Source organism: Schistocerca serialis, chromosome 4 (assembly GCF_023864345.2).
Source record: "Schistocerca serialis cubense isolate TAMUIC-IGC-003099 chromosome 4, iqSchSeri2.2, whole genome shotgun sequence".
Lineage (NCBI taxonomy): Eukaryota > Metazoa > Arthropoda > Insecta > Orthoptera > Acrididae > Schistocerca > Schistocerca serialis.
In genome coordinates this window covers 785501112-785526256 of record NC_064641.1, presented here as the reverse complement: position 1 = coordinate 785526256, position 25145 = coordinate 785501112, and the positions used below count along the sequence as shown (strand labels likewise).

The following is a 25145-nucleotide window of genomic DNA, read 5'->3' as shown; positions in this document are numbered from 1 at the left end:
AGTAATTAAATGGTGTGCCGGTAGTATTGGTAACATTGATAAGAAAAGGAACATGAATGAAAGTGTAAGAGATTGATAACCTCAGACGTTGAGTCCGATAGTGCTCAGAGCCATTTTGAACGTGTAAGAGAGGAACTGGGAGCTGAAGAATTGTTTTTTTTTTTCACATAATTGGAACCGCATATCATTCAGCGTTAGTCAGTTGTGTGTTTTATATCCTTACAGAATATAAATTGCGTTTTATAAGTAATAAAAATTAGTCGATCGCGTAACTTTTGCGCTTTTGTTTAACCGAGGCAATTACTTTTGATGCAAGTGCAGTTTTCACGCACAAACATAAGAAAGTATGTTCAATTATTGTTGTTATTTTGTACTCAACAGAACGTTCTTCATCATGATCAAGGATAAGAGTTCCCTGGTATCACTGATAAATGCGAAAGTTGTTTATGTTCAAATGTGTGTGAATTCCTAAGGGCCCAAACCGCTGACGTCATCGGTCCCTAGACTTACACACTATTTAAACTAACTTATGCTAAGAACAACAGACACACCCATGTCCGAGGAAGGACTCTAACCTCCGGCGGGAGGGGCCGCGCAATCCGTGACATTGCGCCTCAAACCGCATGGCCACTCCGCACGGCCTTTGTTTTTTAATAACAGAAACATGGTTTATACAAGTTCGTCGAAGTATCGAAGCGATGTTTGATATATTTTTGTTTCCCATTTTTTTATTCTGCATTTTTTTGATTTTGCTTTTTTTGTAAATTGAGTTTTCTAGCGCTTTATGATAAATCTCTGTTGTTTTCTTTATTTTTACTGCTGCATCCCTTTTTTTCACATTACAAATCAACATTAACAGTTAAACTTTCACCGTTTCAATTTTGCTGTAAATACTGTTATTTATTAAGTAACAGACAGACAGGATGACTATGTAGAACCAAAATGTTCCGTACGTTGCTCAGCCCTTAATATATTCTCACTCAGTTTCTAAACGGTTCACCGCTTCCAATTTTTAGGGGGATCTAGTAAGACACTGATCGCATACGTAAGCGAACGTTATGACGTAACAGCTGATAGGTATGCAGCCCATCCACATGTGCAAGTAACGCGGTTACGATCTTAACTGACTAAAGCTAATACGAAAACGACCGTAGTCTACGCTTACTTTCGGTGGCCTACGGCAGTTTTACAGCGCTAATTAATTATGATAGCTATCAGATGCACTACGAAAAAAATCAGACTAGAAAGAAAAAATATGGAGCTCTTTAACAGCAAATATAATATATAATAAGTTCCATTATAGAAGGGATCACCAGTAACATACAGAACTGAAATATGTTCCGAAGTATTTAACATATTGAAAGATAGTGTTCCGCAAGTGATGTTATGCAAAGTGTATACTGTTAAAGATGCAAACATCGTTTCAGCAGGCAACACAATGGCGTCTTTATTGTGTTTTCTCCGCGACAGCGGCCGGTTCGAGAGCATTTTTTTACATACGCGCCACGATTTACCCCCCCCCCCTCCCCCCTCCATCCAACTCCCCACTCCTCCCCTACCTCCCTTGACGTTAGTTGCCTTTACTTGGGCTCAAATTTAAATGTAGTAATAGCAGAAACAGCTTCTTTTGTTCCTAGACATTTCTCTGTAACAGAAATACATTTCTGAATCTTATTCCTGTGCTAAGAATTGAAGGAAAACAATTTATTCCCTTTTAAGGTAATTGCTGAGATCTTTAAAAGATTTTACTGTATGCAGAAAGAACGAAACAGCATTGTTCTAACTTCAATAAAAGTGCACTATCTGTTGAACTGAGTGGAAACATTGAAACTATAAAATTTGTGTTATAGTTTTAGTTTAATATAGAAACTCTGTAATTCCGTAATTTATAAATTATTTCACATTCCATCGGATAAAAATGGGACAGAAACACAAAAAATACAGGGTGTACATAAAGTCGGGGAACAGTTTCGATTATTTACTGCACAAGAATCAAACGTTGTACAGATATATTACAGATATCATTTTGAAGAGAAACCCTGAAAGTTTTTTTTTGCTTGTATACTGCCACAGCGTAGTTTGGTAATTTGCCGATAGTTAGCGCTAGTCGCAAACATGGCGAGTTCAGGTGCGGAGTGAGCTTTCTGTGTGTTGGAGTGCGAAATGGCCTCCCCGATCACCAGATCTCAATCCGTGTGACTTTTGTCTGTGGGGACACATTAAAGACCTGGTGTATGTACCGCCTCTACCAAGTCATGTAGTAGAGCTCCGGGAGAAAATAGGGGAAGCGACTGACACAGTCGACGATGCCATGCTGGGACGGGTGTGGCAAGAATTCGATTACCGTATTGACGTCTTCCGGCCTACTCATGGTTCGCATATCGAATGTTTGTAAAATAAACTTTCAGAGTTTCTCTTCAAAATGCAATATGTATGACATCTGTACAGTGTTTAGTTCTTGTGCAATAAATAATGGGAAGTGTTCCCGGACTTTCTGTACACCCTGTATATTCTAATTTTACACTGACGTGTTAACAGTAACACATCTTCAGCTGTGAAAGTTGTATTTTACATACGAAGATAACTCAACAGTAAATTGTAGTATGTAATTTACTGAAACAGTATTGTACGTTGAATTTATTGATAAGGCAGGCCATGAGTGAAATTTGAGCCCAGTTACATGAGGACATACTCCGAAAGTTTACATTTTAAATTATTTTTACTGTCTGTGACAATATTCGATGTTGAAGTCAGTGCTGGCTCGTAACCACACATTGGCGATTATCGTTCAATCGGCTTATTTACGGACACCTCTGTACTGGAGCGTTTTTTACTTCTGTTGTCCTGTACTTTCAGTGTTGTCAGTTTTCATTACAGTCTCTATACGGCATGGCGCCCCAAGCAGCAGGTTGTGTCGCTTGGGCCTTAAACCGGCCCTGTCTGCGACTGTTTCTTGCGACCAGAAAAAAAGGGAGGCACATTCCAAAACATCTGTTTAAGTACCTTATAATTGGTAAAAAGTGTTGATGTACACCATGCCGAGCGCAAAGGCGGCGAAAAAGAAAGGAAAAAAATACAGCGAACCCATTAAATCTCGAGGAACAAGGATCGAGGAACAAGTAAATAAATCTTAAAATTTTATGTTACATGACTGGGTACTTACAGATCGTTTGTGACTGTAATTAATATGTGATGACAAATCTTTGTACCAACCCGAGACTCGAACCTGCATCACCTTAGCGCAGGCTGTATGAGCGCATCTCCAGATGGGACCCAGACTGGTACTGCCACTCACATTTCCAGGTACTGTCATTTACAAACATTACAACCAAAGGTTTCTACGGAGGATGTGGGAAGTGTCACTGGCGACAGGATGTGGACATCTCGGAGGATAACTGCTGGTCGTAATGTTTGGAAATAATAATAGAAGCAACAGTCAGACTAGAAATTTGGCTGGGGGGTAAAGGCGTGTTCGTATTGACTAATAGTCAAGACGACTGCCCCCGATTGTCAGGAGCTCCGGTGCTAAGTTTTATCTGTCATTACGTGTCCAGTATATTGTACGTTTAGCAGTTTTTAACGGTTTTATTGATGGTAATAGCTTACAAACCCGGCATTAGCTGGGTATTCGTTTTACCAATTTTGTGTTCAAAAACAAAAGTGTGTTTGTAGTGTAATATCCCGGACAGTTTCTGTACACTGGGCGCAGCTGCTTCACGTATCTACAACGTGATTTTGTAAATATCTCTATGATAACGTCTGTTTACAGCTCTATAGATGGCGACTGTTTTCGCCTACAGCCGTTTGCCCTTCGCAGTTGAAAGCCTGCCGGGTGTCAGGGATTTCCTTATGTTCACTCTGACTGTAGCGATGTCTTAGTAATAAAGAATACGTGCGTTAAAACTTCATGCATTATGCGGCATTTTTTCACGCATCTCAGTGTTAATGACGTCATATTTCCTGAACTGTGCGTGCTATCATGATATAATTGTGGAGGTGCATTTAGCTGCGTATGTGGATGTTGTTGGTGAAATTTTTTGCGAATGGAGTTAGTAGCACAGAAGTAATAAGTTTAGACATCACACATTATGCGGCAGTTTTTCATTCGTCACATTGTTTATGATGTAATGTCTCATGAACTATGATAATTAGGTGTTTCTTACCTCGACAACGATTGTTACCAGACGTTAAGGGATATGCGCACAGAGGTCGGTTGAAATCGGTTCAAAAATTGGTTCAAATGGCTCTGAGCACTATGGGACTCAACTTCTGAGGTCATTAGTCCCCTAGAACTTAGAACTACTTAAACCTAGCTAACCTAAGGACATCCATGCCCGAGGCAGGATTCGAACCTGCGACCGTAGCGGTCTCGCGGTTCCAGACTGCAGCGCCTAGAACCGCACGGCCACTTCGGCCGGCGGTTGAAATCGGTCCAGTGGTTTAGGGGGAGATACGGAATACACACACATACAAGTTTTTACAATATGTATGGATTTAATTTATTTGCATCCACATTGATTTCATTGCCGCTAATGTCATTATGTTCCCTTCAGTAAACTTAATTCGATTATTTTCACTGTGTTTGGCTCCTCAGTCGTATTTAGGAAATGACTAATTTCCACCAGCCGGCTTTGCGTGGTTTGATATTCGATTTGTTCCACTGTCGATTTCAGCTTGCAGCAATTTCAATAATTCTGAAAGCCTTAGCGTCTGTCACAGGTAAGAGAGCTAAAGTGTTTCAAAACTACTTGAATATGGTCGCAAGCTGAAGTTGACACTGGAATAAATTGAATATCAAACTGCAAACAGTGGCCTGACGAAAATGTTGCCCTTTCTTAATTCAGGTAGCTTATAACTGTCTTTCTCTTAATGACTGTCCTCGAATCTTAAACAATTCTTGCTTGTTTTACAGTTCATTTTATTTTCGTTTGTTGCAATCAATGGAAAGAGGTTTTCGAATACCAAACTGCATAAATTATTCAATGCTGAATTCTCTGTCGCTCCGAAAGGATCGACTGAAGCTGCAATGCCTAAAATAATCTTGCCCATTGTGTGGAACTTCAGTGCTTGTATTAACCATGTACGTTCAGTAAGTACAGCGCCAATAGTTTCTATTTCGTTTTAAAAAAACCTTTTATTCTATTGTAACACCGGTTCCCGTCATATCACCGAAGTTAACCGCTGTCGGCCTTGGCTGGCACTTGGATGGGTGACCATCCGGTCTGCCGAGCGCTGTGGGCAGGCGGGGTGCAATCAGCGTTTGTGAGGCAAACTGAAGAGCTACTTGATTGAGAAGTAGTGGCTCCGGTCTCCTAAACTGACATATGGCCGGGAGAATGTTGTGCTGGCCATACGCCCCTCCACATCCGCATCCACTGACGCCTGTGGGCTGAGTAAGACACGGCGGCCGGTCCGTAGCGTTGGGCAGTCAAGGACTGTTCGGGCGGAGTTTAGTTTAGTTCTTCATCTTCTTCTTCTTCTTCTTCTTCTTCTTCTTTCAAAAGGCTTGAATATAGCATGATGGCTTCGAAAATGTGTCCAACGAGTTTTGTTTTGCGTTGGTCAGTAACTTTCCATAGTTTTTTCTGCTCTCCTATTTCCTGTAGATATGTTGTTAAGAATGGGTGCTGACGCGTAGGCTCGGTGGCAACCTAGCAACCACGGATCCAAAGGTTTTGGGTTCGATCCTCGATCCGTCCTAGGATTTTTATCTGTCGCTTATTTCTATTTCACTTCTGACGGCATTGTTAGTGTGAAAAATGGAGTTGCACCGCTTTTCGGAATCCACAAAAAACTGTAGGTGCCTTTATTAGTGGCGGGGTAAGTCAATTCAAAGGTCGGAGTAAGGTAACGGCATACCATGTCTCATAGGTCCATCCTTGGTAAAGCTTTTACTGCTGAAACTAATCTTTGGGTAATAGTAGCTTAACTTCATGAAAATTAGTCTCGACTGTGATATGTTCTCGACTTGCATAGCCTTAATGCCGAATTCTTTGATACCGTTGCGTCCTCATAGCGTTGGCCTCTGTAGCCGTACGTTATTGCATACTACTGAAATGGCTCCTTGGACGAAACGAAAATGAGTATTTTCATAAGTATCGCCCCTTGTGCGGAGCACCTAATGACGTGAGGCAGGGCAAAAAGTCGCCGCTCCTCGGTTGTCGGACAGTACCGACCCAGTGTGGCTGCTTGCTCCCTAATGCATACTCGTGATCTGTCTGCGTCTGGACAGACGTTCAAGCATTTGAGGCGCGGATGTCTGAACGAAGCACGTACTTCCCTGTGGACTAAATTCAGGACGCCCCTTTGTCAACAGCAACCGTGTGAAAGCAAGTGCCGGCCGCAGTGGCCGAGCGGTTGTAGGCGCTACAGTCTGGAACCTCCCGACCGCTGCGGTCGCAGGTTCGAGTCCTGCCTCGGGCATGGATGTGTGTGATGTCCTTAGGTTAGTTAGGTTTAAGTAGTTCTAAGTTCTAGGGGAATGATGACCTCAGATGTTAAGTCCCATAGTGCTCAGAGCCATTTTTTTTTAAACAAGTAGTGCACGATTCTCGTAGTGACTTCACTTCAAGTAATCTGTGGGTCATATCCTGTTTCCGTAAGTTATAAAGATGATACTTAGTCTAGTCCCCTGACTTGCTGATGACTCGACGATGGCTCTCGAATGGATGGTCCAAGAAATTTTCATCCCCTATCAGGTTGGCTTACATTCCCTGCTTACCAAACTGTGCATGTCTGACCTGATTTTCATTCCATATTTCCTGTATGGCTGTTGGTGTGGGAACATGAATCAGTAATTGGTCCGTCAAATCGGGATATTAAAGTGAACCACATTCTTGCTGCTATTCGAGAGGAAACTGCAAGTATAATACATTCGCATCAATGACAGTTCAACACTATCGACTCTTGACCATAGCAGCATTGTGGATTTATTTAAATACAGTTACAGGAAGTGGAGTCAATGGGTACTAAATCATTGAATACTCAGTGACAGGCAGTGTACAGGGTGTTCCGAAATTGCTTTTACAAACTTCTAGGACTTGTAGAGGAGTTCAGTGAATAATGGAGGCTGGGGCAATTAAAAGTGGCCTGGACGACTGGGTAGGATTGGACGTGAAGGTATGCATGTGATAACACGACGTCACGGGCACACCACGAGTACGCCCGCCACATGATCCACACCGGTTCAAAGCGTAATACGCGCTGTTTCAGTGTGAATGAAGCAGTGCAAAGGGGACGATAACCAGTACTCATAGTGGAGCTGCGGGTGTTCGTTGTGGAAAGTTACGTGGCAACAAAGTAGTGGAAACGGAGTGGTCAGTTGTTTGCTGAGGAGTTTAATGGTGTCAAAGTCCCAGCAAAGAGCGGCACGCGACGCTTAGACCGAAAATGGCGTCAGGCAAGATCTGTTTTGAACAAGTCAAAAAACATTCCGAAACGTGCCCGCAGACTTCAGCAGAAAAAGCCTCAGAATCCTACCAAATTAACCCGACGCCTGTTCCAAGAGACCGGCATATCACGTCGATAATGCGAACAAATAATCCACCTGGACCTGAAAATCCATCCCTACCCAGTGTCTGTTGTTCATACATTAAAACCAGCAGATGTTCCTCAGCGTTTCCTGTTTTGTGAGTGGCTTTTCAGTGAGATAACAATGAATGGCTTAGACACGAATCTGTTCTTTATGTCTGATGAAGCCTGCTTTCACCTGAGTGGTTATGTCAACTCGCAGATTCTAGGCAGCGGAGAATCCGCATAACTTCCACGAAACACCATTTCATGAACAGGAGATTGAGGTTTAGTGCGCAGTGTCTGCACGCCACATTATTGATCTCATCTTCCTTCATCAGACGCTGACTTCGGCTCGTAACATTGTCAGACCGTTTCTGGCAGCATTAACGGAGGAGGAAAAGACGTACAGCTACTTCCTACACGATGGAGCAACTCACCATACAGCCAGCCGAACGTTGGAGCACATTTACACAATCGTCACTCGTGACAGAGTTGTTTGTGAGGTCAGTCTGGTCGCGGCTCTAGCTGCCCACTGAGGTTACCGGACCTGTCAGTGTGCTATTACTTTATGTGGGGAACCCTCAAGTCTAAGATGTGTCGCAACATCCTTCAGAGTCTTCAAGAACTGCAGCAGAACATTTCGGATGAGATTGCAGCAAGTCCAACAGTATAGATTCGATCTGCCTGCAGCAATTTGCTGACCAGGGCCCAAAAGTTCCAAGAGATGAATGGTGTTCACTTTCAGCATCTGCTATAGTCGGATTATTGCTGTATTTCCATCCCTCTGCTGTATTTCTTTGTACCCTGGAACTCTGTTCTCTGGGCCACTTGTATTTGCCCCACCCTGTATATTGAATTGGAACCAATGTCCGGAAACGTAGCAGTTCCGTGCTATAATCATTGGAAAACATATTGGTAACGCGACCACTTTTTACGTGTAATTTGTTAGGCGTGACTCAGAAAATCACTTGTTTTACATCCATTGCGCGCACAATTGCTAAGGGTGAAGGTACCCCTGTCTTGAAGCCGTTGCGCAATTGTGGCGAAATGGGTATGTGATGGAGTGGGACGTTGTGGAAAACGATAAAGGCGACGAGCAGCTCTTCCATTGCCGTGAGCTTCAACATACAGAAGAATCATGTCGGTGCACTCTGCAAATGTGCCGTCAAATATGTTGCTGTTAACACTCACAGATACGTGAATGAGGTCCGAACTATGTCAGAGAGGTAGGATTTTTTTTTGGTCATCAGTCTACTGACTGGTTTGATGCGGCCCGCCACGAATTCCTTTCCTGTGCCAACCTCTTCATCTCAGAGTAGTACTTGCAACCTACGTCCTCAATTATTTGCTTGACGTATTCCAATCTCTGTCTTCCTTTACAGTTTTTGCCCTCTACAACTCCCTCTACTACCATGGAGGTCATTCCATCATGTCTTAGCAGATGTCCTATCATCCTGTCCCTTCTCCTTATCAGTGTTTTCCACATATTCCTTTCCTCTCCGATTCTTCGTAGAACCTCCTCATTCCTTACCTTATCAGTCCACCTAATTTTCAACATTCATCTATAGCACCAAATCTCAAATGCTTCGATTCTCTTCTGTTCCGGGTTTCCCACAGTCCATGTTTCACTACCATACAATGCTGTACTCCAGACGTACATCCTCAGAAATTTCTTCCTCAAATTAAGGCCCGTATTTGATATTAGTAGACTTCTCTTGGCCAGAAATGCCTTTTTTGCCATAGCGAGTCTGCTTTTGATGTCCTCCTTGGTCCGTCCGTCATTGGTTATTTTACTGCCTAGGTAGCAGAATTCCTTAACTTCATTGACTTCGCGAGCATCAATCCTGATGTTAAGTTTCTCGCTGTTCTCATTTCTACTACTTCTCATTACATTCGTCTTTCTCCGATTTACTCTCAAACCATACTGTGTACTCATTAGACTGTTCATTCCGTTCCGCAGATCATTTAATTCTTCTTCACTTTCACTCAGGATAGCAATGTCATCAGCGAATCGTATCATTGATATCCTTTCACCTTGTATTTTAATTCCACTCCTGAACCTTTCTTTTATTTCCATCATTGCTTCCTCGATGTACAGATTGAAGATTAGGGGCGAGAGGCTACAGCCTTGTCTTACACCCTTCTTAATACGAGAACTTCGTTCTTGATCGTCCACTCTTATTATTCCCTCTTGGTTGTTGTACATATTGTACACTCCTGGAAATTGAAATAAGAACACCGTGAATTCATTGTCCCAGGAAGGGGAAACTTTATTGACACATTCCTGGGGTCAGATACATCACATGATCACACTGACAGAACCACAGGCACATAGACACAGGCAACAGAGCATGCACAATGTCGGCACTAGTACAGTGTATATCCACCTTTCGCAGCAATGCAGGCTGCTTTCTCCCATGGAGACGATCGTAGAGATGCTGGATGTAGTCCTGTGGAACGGCTTGCCATGCCATTTCCACCTGGCGCCTCAGTTGGACCAGCGTTCGTGCTGGACGTGCAGACCGCGTGAGACGACGCTTCATCCAGTCCCAAACATGCTCAATGGGGGACAGATCCGGAGATCTTGCTGGCCAGGGTAGTTGACTTACACCTTCTAGAGCACGTTGGGTGGCACGGGATACATGCGCACGTGCATTGTCCTGTTGGAACAGCAAGTTCCCTTGCCGGTCTAGGAATGGTAGAACGATGGGTTCGATGACGGTTTGGATGTACCGTGCACTATTCAGTGTCCCCTCGACGATCACCAGTGGTGTACGGCCAGTGTAGGAGATCGCTCCCCACACCATGATGCCGGGTGTTGGCCCTGTGTGCCTCGGTCGTATGCAGTCCTGATTGTGGCGCTCACCTGCACGGCGCCAAACACGCATACGACCATCATTGGCACCAAGGCAGAAGCGACTCTCATCGCTGAAGACGACACGTCTCCATTCGTCCCTCCATTCACGCCTGTCGCGACACCACTGGAGGCGGGCTGCACGATGTTGGGGCGTGAGCGGAAGACGGCCTAACGGTGTGCGGGACCGTAGCCCAGCTTCATGGAGACGGTTGCGAATGGTCCTCGCCGATACCCCAGGAGCAACAGTGTCCCTAATTTGCTGGGAAGTGGCGGTGCGGTCCCCTACGGCACTGCGTAGGATCCTACGGTCTTGGCGTGCATCCGTGCGTCGCTGCGGTCCGGTCCCAGGTCGACGGGCACGTGCACCTTCCGCCGACCACTGGCGACAACATCGATGTACTGTGGAGACCTCACGCCCCACGTGTTGAGCAATTCGGCGGTACGTCCACCCGGCCTCCCGCATGCCCACTATACGCCCTCGCTCAAAGTCCGTCAACTGCACATACTTTTCACGTCCACGCTGTCGCGGCATGCTACCAGTGTTAAAGACTGCGATGGAGCTCCGTATGCCACGGCAAACTGGCTGACACTGACGGCGGCGGTGCACAAATGCTGCGCAGCTAGCGCCATTCGACGGCCAACACCGCGGTTCCTGGTGTGTCCGCTGTGCCGTGCGTGTGATCATTGCTTGAACAGCCCTCTCGCAGTGTCCGGAGCAAGTATGGTGGGTCTGACGCACCGGTGTCAATGTGTTCTTTTTTCCATTTCCAGGAGTGTATATGACCCGTCTCTCCCTATAGCTTACCCCTACTTTTTTCAGAATCTCGAACAGCTTGCACCATTTTATATTGTCGAACGCTTTTTCCAGGTCGACAAATCCTATGAAAGTGTCTTGATTTTTCTTTAGCCTTGCTTCCATTATTAGCCGTAACGTCAGAATTGCCTCTCTCGTCCCTTTACTTTTCCTAAAGCCAAACTGATCGGCACCTAGCGCATTCTCAGTTTTCTTTTCCATTCTTCTGTATATTATTCTTGTAAGCAGCTTCGATGCATGAGCTGTTAAACTGATTGTGCGATAATTCTCGCACTTGTCAGCTCTTGCCGTCTTCGGAATTGTGTGGATGATGCTTTTCCGAAAGTCTGATGGTATATCGCCAGACTCATATATTCTACACACCAACGTGAATAGTCGTTTTGTTGCCACTTCCCCCAATGATTTTAGAAATTCTGATGGAATGTTATCTATTCCTTCTGCCTTATTAGACCGTAAGTCCTCCAAAGCTCTTTTAAATTCTGATTCTAATACTGGATCCCGTATCTCTTCTAAATCGACTCCTGTTTCTTCTTCTATCACATCAGACAAATCTTCACCCTCATAGAGGCTTTCAATGTATCCTTTCCACCTATCTGCTCTCTTCTCTGCATTTAACAATGGAATTCCCGTTGCACTCTTAATGTTACCACCGTTGCTTTTAATGTCACCAAAGGTTGTTTTGACTTTCCTGTATGCTGTGTCTGTCCTTCCGACAATCATATCTTTTTCGATGTCTTCACATTTTTCCTGCAGCCATTTCGTCTTAGCTTCCCTGCACTTCCTATTTATTTCATTCCTCAGCGACTTCTATTTCTGTATTCCTGATTTTCCCGGAACATGTTTGTACTTCATCCTTTCATCAATCACCTGAAGTATTTCTTCTGTTACCCATGGTTTCTTCACAGCTACCTTCTTTGTACCTATGTTTTCCTTCCCAACTTCTATGATGGCCCTTTTTAGAGATGTCCATTCCTCTTCAACTGTACTGCCTACTGCGCTATTCCTTATTGCTGTATCTATAGCGTTAGAGAACTTCAATCGTATCTCGTCATTCCTTAGTACTTCGGTATCCTTTGCGTATTGATTCTTCCTGACTAATGTCTTGAACTTCAGCCTACTCTTCATCACTACTATATTGTGATCTGAGTCTATATCTGCTCCTGGGTACGCCTTACAATCCAGTATCTGATTTCGGAATCTCTGTCTGAGCATGATGTAATCTAATTGAAATCTTCCCGTATCTCCCGGCCTTTTCCAAGTATACCTCCTCCTCTTGTGATTCTTGAACAGGGTATTCGCTATTACTAGTTGAAACTTGTTACAGAACTCAATTAGTCTTTCTCCTCTTTCATTCCTTGTCCCAAGCCCATATTCTCCTGTAACTTTTCTTCTACCCCTTCCCCTAAAACTGCATTCCAGTCGCCCATGACTATTAGATTTTCGTCCCCCTTCACATACCGCATTACCCTTTCAATATCCTCATACACTTTGTCTATCTGTTCATCTTCAGCTTGCGACGTCGGCATGTATACCCGAACTATCGTTGTCGGTGTTGGTCTGCTGTCGATTCTGATTAGAACAACCCGGTCACTGAACTGTTCACAGTAACACACCCTCTGCCCTACCTTCCTATTCATAACGAATCCTACACCTGTAATACCATTTTCTGCTGCTGCTGATAGTACCCGATACTCATCTGACCAGAAATCGTTGTCTTCCTTCCACTTCACTTCATTGACCCCTACTATATCTAGATTGATCCTTTGCATTTCCCTTTTCAGATTTTCTAGTTTCCCTACCAGGTTCAAGCTTCTGACATTCCACGCCCCGACTCGTAGAACGTTATCCTTTCGTAGATTATTCAATCTTTTTCTCATGATAACCTCCCCCTTGGCAGTTCCCTCCCGGAGATCCGAATGGGGGACTATTCCGGAATCTTTTGCCAATGCAGAGATCATCATGACACTTCTTCAATTACAGGCCACATCTCCTGGGGATACACGTTACGTGTCTTTAATGCAGTGGTTTCCATTGCCTTCTGCATCCTCATGTCGTTGATCATTGCTGATTCTTCCGCCTGTAGGGCCAGTTTCCCACCCCTAGGACAAGAGAGTGCCCTGAACCTCAATCTGCTCCTCCGCCCTCTTTGACAAGGCCATTGGCAGAATGAGGCTGACTTCTTATGCCGGAAGTCTTCGGCCGCCAATGCTGATTATATATCAAAATTTAGGCAGTGGCGGGGATCGAACCCGGGACCGAAGACGTTTTGATTATGAATCAAAGACGCTACCCCTAGACCACGGGTACTAGACGGGTAGGATAGACGTCAAGTAACATCAGCCGACCTGACGTAGGCGCCCCCCACCATGACAACTTTCTTGCTTACCTACCTAGCGAACATGTTTTCTAGCGGTACTTTTCCGTACACGGGTTCCTATTACATATATTATCTACTCACTTCCCTCTACAAGTCCTAGAAGTTTTTTACGGAAATTACCGAACACACTTTACATAATAAGATGGGCAAAATAAAACTGGCCCAGAAAATATTTCATGTAGCATTGCACCTGGGACAGATTGTGTTGGGTTGCCTATATTATGGAGCATGAAATATTTTCTGGGCCAGTTTTATTTTCGTTATCGTGTATAAGAAACCGAGAAACCGGTTTTGTATGATGCACGTGCATTGACTTGCCTCTGAGCAGGCATCTGGACCCGAGTCACAATTTAGCTGTGGTATTTCCTCATGCTGTTATTTTTCTGCAATCAGCGGTTCTTCCATGGGCTACATGAGAGTAGGGGGAATACGGGGGAGCAGACTTGGCTGTTTGTGGTTGACCATGCCACAAGGCGTACATAAAAATTGAAACTGGAATGAAACGAATAGGTAGATCAAGATGAACTTAGTGAAGATACAGTGACGTGAGATGTTGGTGTAACACATTTCCTGGCTGCTCATGTGCGCCAGCCCTGTTCGCTGTTTTATTCACTTTGGCTAATTTCCGGCTGCGTGGGCAGGGGGCTTTTATTCGACTTGTAGATGAGTTTCCAGTGTTTCTCTTATCGTCCTAAATGGGTGCGGGCGGAACCGACTAGACTGATTCTTAGGACGAGTAATTTGCCCATGGCGGCCGGTGTTTTGCAACGCCCCGTGACAGAGATAGTCCTGACAGTCCTGCCAGGAAGCAGCAGCTTACAGAAGCTCTTTTAGCGGGAGCTGGAAACTTCTAGTGAAAGTACCTACATTTTACTCCCAATTCTGACTGGCTGGTTGGCTTAAAAGTGAAGTAATTTCGTGAAGCGAAATGGGGCTGGGGTTCATCAACAACCCTCTGGACTGTTGCCGATGTCTGTGTTCGGAGACATAATGATCCACGAAGTACTTCTTCCAGTACGGAAGGCTGAGGGGACTGGGTTTCCCGTGTTTACATGCGGAGTGCTCAACGATTCTACTGTTTCCGTTGAAGAGAGTTCATTTTTAGCGAGGATGGTTCAAATGGTTCTGAGCACTATGGGACTTAACATCTATGGTCATCAGTCCCCTAGAACTTAGAAATACTTAAACCTAACTAACCTAAGGACATCACACAACACCCAGCCATCACGAGGCAGAGAAAATCCCTGACCCCGCCGGGAATCGAACCCGGGAACCCGGGCAACGAGGATGCACATGCTCAGTAGGCGGAGTCCTCAAACGAAGTTGTGGGGCTAAGAAGCTGCTTGGATGGTTGGTGCTCTAGGTGTTCTAATTAACGAGATAGGCTTGGCGATCCATTATAAGCCAATAAATTGCATTCGTTTCTGTGTGAAATTTAGTGTCGTGTTTTGTGTTACTCCTTCGTTCTTGAGTTAGATCTGTATCCCCATGTTGTTATCATGGAGATTATCTGCGGGAGCTGTTAGCAGCAAGTTATGCGCGATGTATGAACTTTAAATGTTGAACATAGTTCAGTGGTCGGATCACGGAATCTTTGTGAACGTTGTTGGATTGCTTCTTCTTCTCAAGTCACCTTCTCCTGACGGACGTTGGCAGATCACGTAGCTGAAGGGCATTATTGTTGACTTCCCGGGTCAGAGTCACACACTCACCCCTTATCTAACCTGATTTTATAAGTGTAACATTGCAGAGAATTAACCCGGGTCCGACAGTAAACGTTTCCAGTCGCCAACAGTACGTGGGTTCAGGCCACGGAAGCGTCGAGTCTCAGACGAATGGAACGTTTCAATACCAATGAAACCGGTCGTAAAAGCTGAGCCTTCAGTTTGATAAAACGAGTGATTTTTTCGCAGAATCGCCGGGAGAAGTAATACGTCAAAAAACACTATCTAGAAAAAGAAACAGGATGAACAGTCACAGAGGTAAGGATTGTTAAGGGAGACCACAGTCAGCTACAAATACACACATTAAAAAAAAGATTAGTATCACCCCGGTTCCCAGAACTCCTGAAGATAGACGTGTGGATATTGTATCACAGACACAGTCCCGTTCACTATTCAGAGATGTCACTAAACCCGCCCAAAGATGTAAACAACCATGCAAGAGCAGCGCCTACTAGACGGAGGGGGTCCGGCAGCCTATCAAAAATCAAATGGCTCTGAGCACTATGGGACTTAACTTCTGAGGTCATCAGTCCCCTAGAACTTAGAACTACTTAAACCTTACTAACCTAAGGACATCACACACATCCATCCCGAGGCAGGATTCGAACCTGCGACCGTAGCGGTCGCGCGATTCCAGACTGCAGCGCCTAGAACTGCTCGGCCACTCCGGCCGGCGGCAGCCTATCAGTTCCAGTCATCCCACCAGGAAGGAGGTACACGGCTCGTGTTGCCTGTAGTTCAACCATGCCTAGAGGGTCAGTACCGTGGTTCGATCGCGTCCGCATTGTTACTTTGTGCCAGGAAGGGCTGTCAACAAGGGAAGTGTCCAGGCGTCTCGGAGTGAACCAAAGCGATGTTGTTCGGACATGGAGGAGATACAGAGAGACAGGAACTGTCGATGACATGCCTCGCTGAGGCCGCCCAAGGGCTACTATTGCAGTGAATGACCGCTACCTTCGGATTATGGCTCGGAGGAGTTCGGACAGCAACGCCACCATGTTGAATAATGCTTTTCGTGCAGCCACAGGACGGTCGTGTTACGACTCAAACTGTGCGCAATGGGCTGCATGATGCGCAACTTCATTCCCGACTGTCATTTCGTCGGATGAATCTTGTTGCACACTGTTTCCAACTACTGGCCGAATTTACGTCCCAAGAAAAAAACATATCGTGATATTACACGGGCAGCGTCGCATTGTTACCAACGACTGTGTGACCAATTTCGCGGAAAAGGTGCATCCGATGACACAATGTTTTTTTTTCTTTTCGTAATGATGATCCTGGTGCAGGCGTAATGGTATAAGATTGTCTTAGAAATCATACAGGACCTGTACGCCCATTCCGAGACGACAGGAAGCTGTTTACGCCGTATAAGTTACAGTAACGTGTTGCGTTCTTGGTGTTTCCGTATGTTTGTCCTCCTCCCCTCCCCCCCCCCCTCCCCTTCTGTACAGGGTGATTCAGCGGCCCCTACCTATGGATTCTATGCAGCCCACAATGCCTTCAAAAACGACACACGAGATTTTCGTGTTCTCTCGCTCACTATGCACAAACTCTTAGTCCTACAGAAAAAAATGAACAATACCATTTTTTAGCAAATTTAATGTAGTTACATTTTGTACTGGAGTACATAATTGCTGGAGGCCACAGTTTTCGAGTCATCCAAGAAAAACGCTTTTAAAGTTAACTTCTATATGTTTCTGTTGAATTTTAATATTTTCAACATTTCGTGATCCTGTCAGGAAATGTATAAAATTAATTTTAAATTAACAACAGCCTCAGTTGCAATGTTTACCTAGATTTACCTATTTCACTTGGAATAACCCAACCTTCTTCAGAATAAAAGGAACTATTATTTGTCCGTAATAGACAACGTCAAAAACTAAAAACTGTAATATGGTAATACGTCGTGATATTGTAATAACTTACCTGAGAAACAGCCTCAGCCCCACTTCGCCACCGTAGTACGGCAGCAACGGATGTTGTACTGGAACGCTATAGCCTTGAGAGCGCATGCGCGATAGTGTGTCATGCGTACTTGTTAACACTGGTACCAACATGTACTCCTACTTAAAATTTTATGAATAACCAGGTGCGGCTAACGAAATTGACGTATACGTTATCCTGTAAGGAAAAAGATATATCAACTGTCTTAAAATTTGTAATAATTTGTTGGACATCAAAAGTGATGGAAGCAATGCGTTTACTATTTTAAGCCAACCTAGCATATTCGGGCTAATCGTCGAACTTGACCACATGAGGATAACTACGGATTTGAAATACCGGATAATCCCAGCTGGGATTTAGTTTTTGACGTTGTCTATTGTGGACAAATCGTAGTTCCTTTTATTCTGAAGAAGGATGGGTTATCGATACTGAAACCTAGGTAACTATAGGTAAACATTGCAACTGAGGCTGTTGTTAATTTAAAATTAATTTCTCTTGAATGATTCGAGAACTGCAGTCTCTGCCAAAAACGTACTCCTGGACAAAATTTAATTGCATTAAAATTCCTACGTAAAGATCCAATTCAGTTTTTTGCAGGGTTGATAGTTTGTACATAGTGAGCGAGAGAATATGCAAATCTTGCGTGCGGTATTTGAATGTGTTGCTGGTTGCATAAAAACCAAACACGTAGGAGCAGCTGAATAGCACTCTGTGTGTGTACAGGCAGGAGGTGAAAGATGCTAGCCATTTGGGATCATGGTTGAACGTCCAAAGACACCACCCAGTTGACTGCTAAAAGTGCTGCGTCTGCAATGTCTTCCCAAGAACCCATGCATTTTGTTCTTGGACAGTCATGGAAAATGTGGTGTAGTATTTTTCCAATGATCAGTAATTGCATTGGTCTTCATTGGTCATTCCCCACTTGTGTTGTGTTGCTTTTCTCACAGTGTGGCCAGTTCCGCCACATTTGGGGGAGCTGCATATTATTCTTGGTTGGCTCAGTCCTGAGATTTGGATGGAGGGATCTATTTTACCTATCTTATCGTAGAGCATGGAAGAAGGACGACTATCGTTTTTTCCATTCTTCTCTTAGGGCACACTTCTGTGGAATGGCTTGACTATTATTTATCCAGTTAGTTTTCTAGATTTTCGTCATCTGTGCTGTAAACTATTAAGTGTTTCATGAATTGTAAGCATATGGATCTTTTGAGTTTCGCCTTCAAGTGTTATTGCTTGTTGTCGTCGGAGATTTAGAGGGACAGTATTGGCGAGTACTGATAGACGTGGTGATAGTGTGGATTTGTAGTTTCCTGTCACATCCTCATTCCGTCCATTAGATGGTTACCTATTTTACTGACATCGCTGCTTCAACTCGAAACAGAAGAACAGTACTAGGCGATAAGGTACGCTAGCTCCAGTGCTGTAATTCTCAGCGTGTTTGCATTAGATGCCCAGCTAGCACCAACCAGTTTTCTTAATATTTAATATTTCTTGATTGTAGGTTTTGTCCTATTAGTTCTACGTGTTTTCTAAATGTCGGTTTTCTGTCGAGAGTCACACCGACATATCTGGAGTGTCCGACCATGCCGCAATTTTTCACTGCACGGGAGGGGAAATCATAGCGTGCCGCACCACAGTTCTTGCAGCAAACAAAATATTTTAGCTGAGTCAAGAATCAATCCGTGGCCTCACCCCCCCCCCCCCCTCATCCCCACCCCCACTTTTCCCTCACAAACAGGTACGTCGCTGTAGCTGCAAAGGTAGACCACTTACTGAGTGGTCCACAGAAATTGTGAATACGTGTTCGGACGCCAGTCGCGTCACGTCCGTAGACAACGCCACTGGGCGCGATATATGGAACTGATCCGCATCGCTCGTAACTTTCACTTTTTTTGCCGCCCGGACGCGCCGTAGGCGTGAGGAGCGAGACACGGTGCGCGGTGCGTCTGCAGCGTGGGCGGCGGTGGCCTTGCCGTGCGTGTGGACGCAACGCCGTGTGGCGCGACGCGACTGTACCTCAGCCAATACGCAATCAGTTGAGCGTCTCTTGTTATCCGGCCTGTCACACCCAGCAGCAGGTACGGACACCGTGCCCACTTTCCTTTTCTTTACTTCTCACTGTCTCCCCCCTCCCCCCCCCCCCCCCCCGCCCTCCCACTGCTTTTTTTTTCCTTTTCTTTATTTTCTCTGCTCTGCCACGACTGCGCTCGCCGTCCTTTACCCCCTACCCGTACCCCTCCCCTCCCCACCCCCTCTCGCCCACTCGGCCCCACCTCTCCGCCTCCCCTCATACCACGCCTGTACTAGAGGCGACAATACACAAGTGGCCGCGGAGCGGTTGCTATAGATAGCAGCGGACTGAGGCGCGGTGGTCGCGCAGGCCCACTCCGCCGCGGCGACGCGCAGCCCGCCTGAAAGAATATCATGCAAATGAAATGCTAAATATTGTGCTCGGGCACGCGGCTAAGTGGTAGCCTAATGTATGCAGTCGCTGTGTGTGTGTGTGTGTGTGTGTGTGTGTGTGTGTGTGTTTGTATGTGCGTGTGTGTGGTGTTCGAGCACGCACGCGCGAGTAATGTGATGGAGGGGGGGGGGGGGAGGGGGAGGGGTCGCCCCGACTGCTGCTCGTTTGCGCTCACCGCCGCCGCCGCACCACCACCGCCACTGTTTGTTTTTGGTGGCGCTTTTTGTTTAACCATTTCTCTCCCGTCCCCGCCCCGTTTTAGTCCTTTTCTGCGAGATTCCCCCCGGCGGCTCCCGTCTGGGGCAATGCTAAACCAGGTGTGCGAGGAGCCGCCGTATATCTTGGCGCACGCACCCGCCCTATTAGAGGGAGCTGACCGCGCGGCGGCGAACAAAAACGGGACGCGCGGCGTGTCCTCGGCTTTCCTCGCCTCAGCTCGGCCGGCCGGCCGGCCGGCCGTCCTGCCCGGCCGCGCTCCCTTTCGTTAATCTAAATAACCCGCCCCGGCAGCGGCGCCGCGTAGTCTTATTGTCAGGCCGCGTGTTTATCTGATTAGATTGGTTATACGAGCCAGGAATCACATACTAAATGCTTCCTCGGCGGCGCTTCCAGAAAAGGAGTCGGACAGCCCCGGCAGCGGGTCCAAGCGCAGGAGGAGCGGCAACGTCTCGCCCGCCTCCTCATGTATATTGAATTAGGGACTAAGCGCGTAGATTAATAAAAAAGACGGAGAGAGAGAGAGAGAGAGAGAGAGAGAGAGAGAGAGAGAAGGAAGGACACGTCGGCGGTGCCCTTGTCCGCGGCACGTAATGGGATCGGACACGCCGAGCGGGTGTTACAGTTTGTCCGTGATAACGCGCCCGCGTGGCAGCTCCTGCGATAAGCGCCGCGTACACGCCCGATGACAGAGGGTGTGCCGGGCACCTGTCGCATGCGCTGTCACCTCCGGCGCGGTCCACACGAAAGCGAAAGAGCCGTGGCGGCGCTGCCTTCCGTAAGCGGCGAGGAGAACACGGCAAGTGCATGACCCGATTTCTCAGAAACTTCGCTCAATGGAAGAGGAGCCAAAGTAAGCGAACTGAAACTTCCTGGCAGATTAAAACACGGCAAGTGCATGACCCGATTTCTCAGAAACTTCGCTCAATGGAAGAGGAGCCAAAGTAAGCGAACTGAAACTTCCTGGCAGATTAAAACTGTGTGCCCGACCGAGACTCGAACTCGGGACCTTTGCCTTTCGAGGGCAAGTGCTCTACCATCTGAGCTACCGAAGCACGACTCACGCCCGGTACTCACAGCTTTACTTCTGCCAGTATCTCGTCTCCTACCTTCCAAACTTTACAGAAGCTCTCCTGCGAACCACTCCTGAAGGAAAGGATACTGCGGAGACATGGCTTAGCCACAGCCTGGGGATTGTTTCCAGAAAGAGATTTTCACTCTGCAGCGGAGTGTGCACTGATATGAAACTTCCTGGCAGATTAAGGTTCGCAGGAGAGCTTTTGTAAAGTTTGGAAGGTAGGAGACGAGATACTGGCAGAAGTAAAGCTGTGAGTACCGGGCGTGAGTCGCAAAACTATAGACCTATATCTCTGACGTCGATCTGTTGTAGAATTTTAGAACATGTTTTTTGCTCGAGTATCATGTCGTTTTTGGAAACCCAGAATCTACTACGTAGGAATCAACATGGATTCCGGAAACAGCGATCGTGTGAGACCCAACTCGCTTTATTTGTTCATGAGACCCAGAAAATATTAGATACAGGCTCCCAGGTAGATACTATTTTTCTTGACTTCCGGAAGGCGTTCGATACAGTTCCGCACTGTCGCCTGATAAACAAAGTAAGAGCCTACGGAATAGCAGACCAGCTGTGTGGCTGGATTGAAGAGTTTTTAGCAAACAGAACACAGCATGTTGTTATCAATGGAGAGACGTTTACAGACGTTAAAGTAACCTCTGGCGTGCCACAGCGGAGTGTTATGGGACCATTGCTTTTCACAATATATATAAATGACCTAGTAGATAGTGTCGGAAGTCCCATGCGGCTTTTCGCGGATGATGCTGTAGTATACAGAGAAGTTGCAGCATTAGAAAATTGTAGCGAAATGCAGGAAGATCTGCAGCGGATAGGCACTTGGTGCAGGGAGTGGCAACTGACCCTTAACATAGACAAATGTAATGTATTGCGAATACATAGAAAGAAGGATCCTTTATTGTATGATTATATGATAGCGGAACAAACACTGGTAGCAGTTACTTCTGTAAAATATCTGGGAGTATGCGTGCGGAACGATTTGAAGTGGAATGATCATACAAAATTAATTGTTGGTAAGGCGGGTACCAGGTTGAGATTCATTGGGAGAGTGGTTAGAAAATGTAGTCCATCAACAAAGGAGGTGGCTTACAAAACACTCGTTCGACCTATACTTGAGTATTGCTCATCAGTGTGGGATCCGTACCAGATCGGGTTGACGGAGGAGATATAGAAGATCCAAAGAATAGCGGCGCTTTCGTCACAGGGTTATTTGGTAACCGTGATAGCGTTACAGAGATGTTTAACGAACTCAAGTGGCAGACTCTGCAAGAGAGGCGCTCTGCATCGCGGTGTAGCTTGCTCGCCACGTTTCGAGAGGGTGCGTTTCTGGATGAGGTATCGAATATATTGCTTCCCCCTACTTATACCTCCCGAAAGAGATCACGAATGTAAAATTAGAGAGATTAGAGCGCGCACGGAGGCTTTCAGACAGTCGTTCTTCCCGCGAACCATACGCGACTGGAACAGGAAAGGGAGGTAATGACAGTGGCACGTAAAGTGCCCTCCGCCACACACCGTTGGGTGGCTTGCGGAGTATAAATGTAGATGTAGGTGCTTCGGTAGCTCAGATGGTAGAGCACGTGCCCGCGAAAAGTAAAGGTCCCGAGTTCGAGTCTCGGTCGGGCACACAGTTTTAATCTGCCAGGAAGTTTCATATCAGCGCACACTCCGCTGCAGAGTGAAAATCTCATTCTGGTAAGCGAACTGACCTAGATATTCGACCGTTTCTGAGTAAACGACAATCAAAATGCTTTCGACGTGCTTTATGCGCCTTTTAGCGACCGAGTAGGCCAATCGAAGCGGCGACACAGTGGATAGGGTCATGGTTTCACTCTTTTGTGCTCCGTTTTCGAAACCCAATTGCTATTTTTATTTTTGTTATTCATTTTTCGACCATGTCCATAGAAGATTAATACGCGAATGTTTCCCAATGTGTAGTGAAATAACGCTGTCCGTGGTCTTCTAACAATTGTATCTCTGCTGAATGAATTAAATAGAAACAAATTAAAAATTAGATGAACAGAAAAATTGTTTGAAATTGTTTTTCGTGAGATTCGTGTAGTGTATTGTGGTTCATAATTAACCGCAAGCGCCAGTTGCACAACCATTGCCAACGTGTCAAATCTTCCGCAAAGATAACGTTTCTTTCTCGAGGGAGAGTCGCACTAAGAAATGTCGCTGCGGCAAAACTGTCTTCGCCTGATACTCGCGTTGATCGGAATTTTTACGTTTCTAGTGTTTCTACGATCAGTATCATCCAAGGCAGTGCACTATATCTGTCTGAAGAATAAACATAAGAATAACATATGAGAATTCATATAAGAATGAAACATAAGGATATAAGAATTTAAAAAAATAGAATGTAACACCTGAAAATTGTATGATAAACGTGTTAAAATGTCGTGTGACCAGGGCCTCCCGTCGTGTAGACGGTTCGCCGGGTGCAAGTCTTTCGATTACACAATTACCCTTGTATCCCCTAACTCGATAAGAAACATTCGTGCAGTAACCTAGAATGGACATATGATAAATGAAAAAATAAAATAAATAAAAACGATAATCGTGTTTCGAACACAAGACCCAGAAGTGAGAGGCCGTTACGCTAGCCACTGTGCCACCAGTTGGGCTACGCTCATCGCGCGCCAAAAGGCATCGGAATTACGTCAAAAACTTCAACGGTCGTTTCCTCAGAAACGGTCAAGTATTCGCGGTTAAGCCGAGACACCTGTTCTCTCATTTTGGCTCCTCTTCCACTGAGTGAAGTTTCTGGGAACACGGGTTGTGTTACTTCACGTCCTCTCCTCGTGAGCGTATTAACAACTGCACCGTCAAAAAATCAACATTGAGATATATGTCCGTTAGGCGACTGTTTCTTTGCAGACGGATAACGTGTTCCGGAGCGAAATGGAGTAAGGAAATCGGGTGTGCCATTTGCAAAGGAACCGGAATTTTTTAAAAACTATTTAGGGACACTGTGTCAAACATACATCTACACTTTCTTTCTTTGTCTGAGCCTTGTCCCGCAGTTACGCAGGGTCGGCCATGGTTAATCGGATGAGTCATGGGATGTTGAAGGGGTGACCAGATGCCCTTCCTGCCGCCACCCCCGTAATTCAGGGTTAACTGCCACTCCCTGAACCAGTCACCGATCTTATGCCGATTTCCTTGTGTTTCGATACAGTCTTCTGGCGTTGCAACATTTACATAGACAGCAGCATTCTCTGCAAAATGTCTCACAGAGCTTATGACGTTATCCTCTGGATCATTTATGTAGCAGCGGAAAAATGCTCCTTTCAGAGCACAAAAATTGGGAATATGTCCCTGTTTACTTAAAAGACTCTCATTGAAAATTGAGATACCAACTCTCTCGTTCTGCCATCTTCAGCACCTTTAATAGTTTTACCAAAATTTTTGGCATGCGAACATATGCGCGCTGCTCTTAAGATGCAATTCACCGCTCACTCCCAGAAGCTACACTAACTGTAACTCACACCCACTAATCTATCGCTGTAAGTCGCTCAAGCCCATCCTCACCCAATTGTCCATTCTCACTCACTCGTTCGGCCCAAACCAATTTCATTATCTCTTTGTGGCTCCACAACCGTGACAAGTTCCTGTCTCACAGCCACAGTCGCCTTTGTTTCGACCCACTACTACTGTATCCTCTCTCTGTCACTGTCACTGTCTCCCTCTTACTGTCTTCCTTCCCATTGTTGCTATCACTTCTCATTGTCACTGTCTCTTTCTTCCTCGTTGTGATGGTCATAGGCTCTGTCTCTTATTATCACTGGCTCCCATTTCTTCTTTCTCCTTGTCTTTATTCCTCTCCCGCTGCCACTGTTCCCGTTGACACTCTTTTCTTACCACTGTTCCGTCACTGTCAACTATGCTCCGCTGCCATTGTACCCCTCTGTTTCTCTCAAACCGCCATTCTCTCCTTCTCTCTTTTTATACCACAAACACTCTCTGCTATATTACAGTAGTTATTATTTTTCTCTCCGCACAAAAATCGCGAATGTGTTCACTTGCCAGAACTTTTGGGAAAAATCTTAAAGATGCCGAGGAAAATAGCAAGAGACAGCTGGTACCCCACTTTTCAGTCAGAGTTTTTTTTTAATAAATAGAAACATATTCGCATTTT

The 25145-nt window shown here is 45.5% G+C and overlaps 1 protein-coding gene and 1 non-coding gene across 2 annotated transcripts in view; one reads left to right on the top strand and one right to left on the bottom strand.

Annotated features, from left to right (window-relative positions):
- LOC126474765 (protein-L-histidine N-pros-methyltransferase-like) overlaps positions 1–20393 on the top strand; it is a 479354-nt gene extending 458961 nt beyond the window's left edge. The window contains exon 3 of the mRNA XM_050102242.1: positions 20252–20393. Within this exon, the coding sequence (XP_049958199.1) occupies positions 20252–20393 (142 nt within the window). The remainder of the gene's footprint in view (positions 1–20251) is intronic.
- Positions 20394–20892: 499 nt separating this feature from the next.
- On the bottom strand, positions 20893–20967 carry Trnas-cga (transfer RNA serine (anticodon CGA)). Its single transcript has one exon. It is a non-coding gene; the product is annotated as a tRNA-Ser (tRNA).
- Between the last annotated feature and the right edge of the window lie 4178 nt (positions 20968–25145).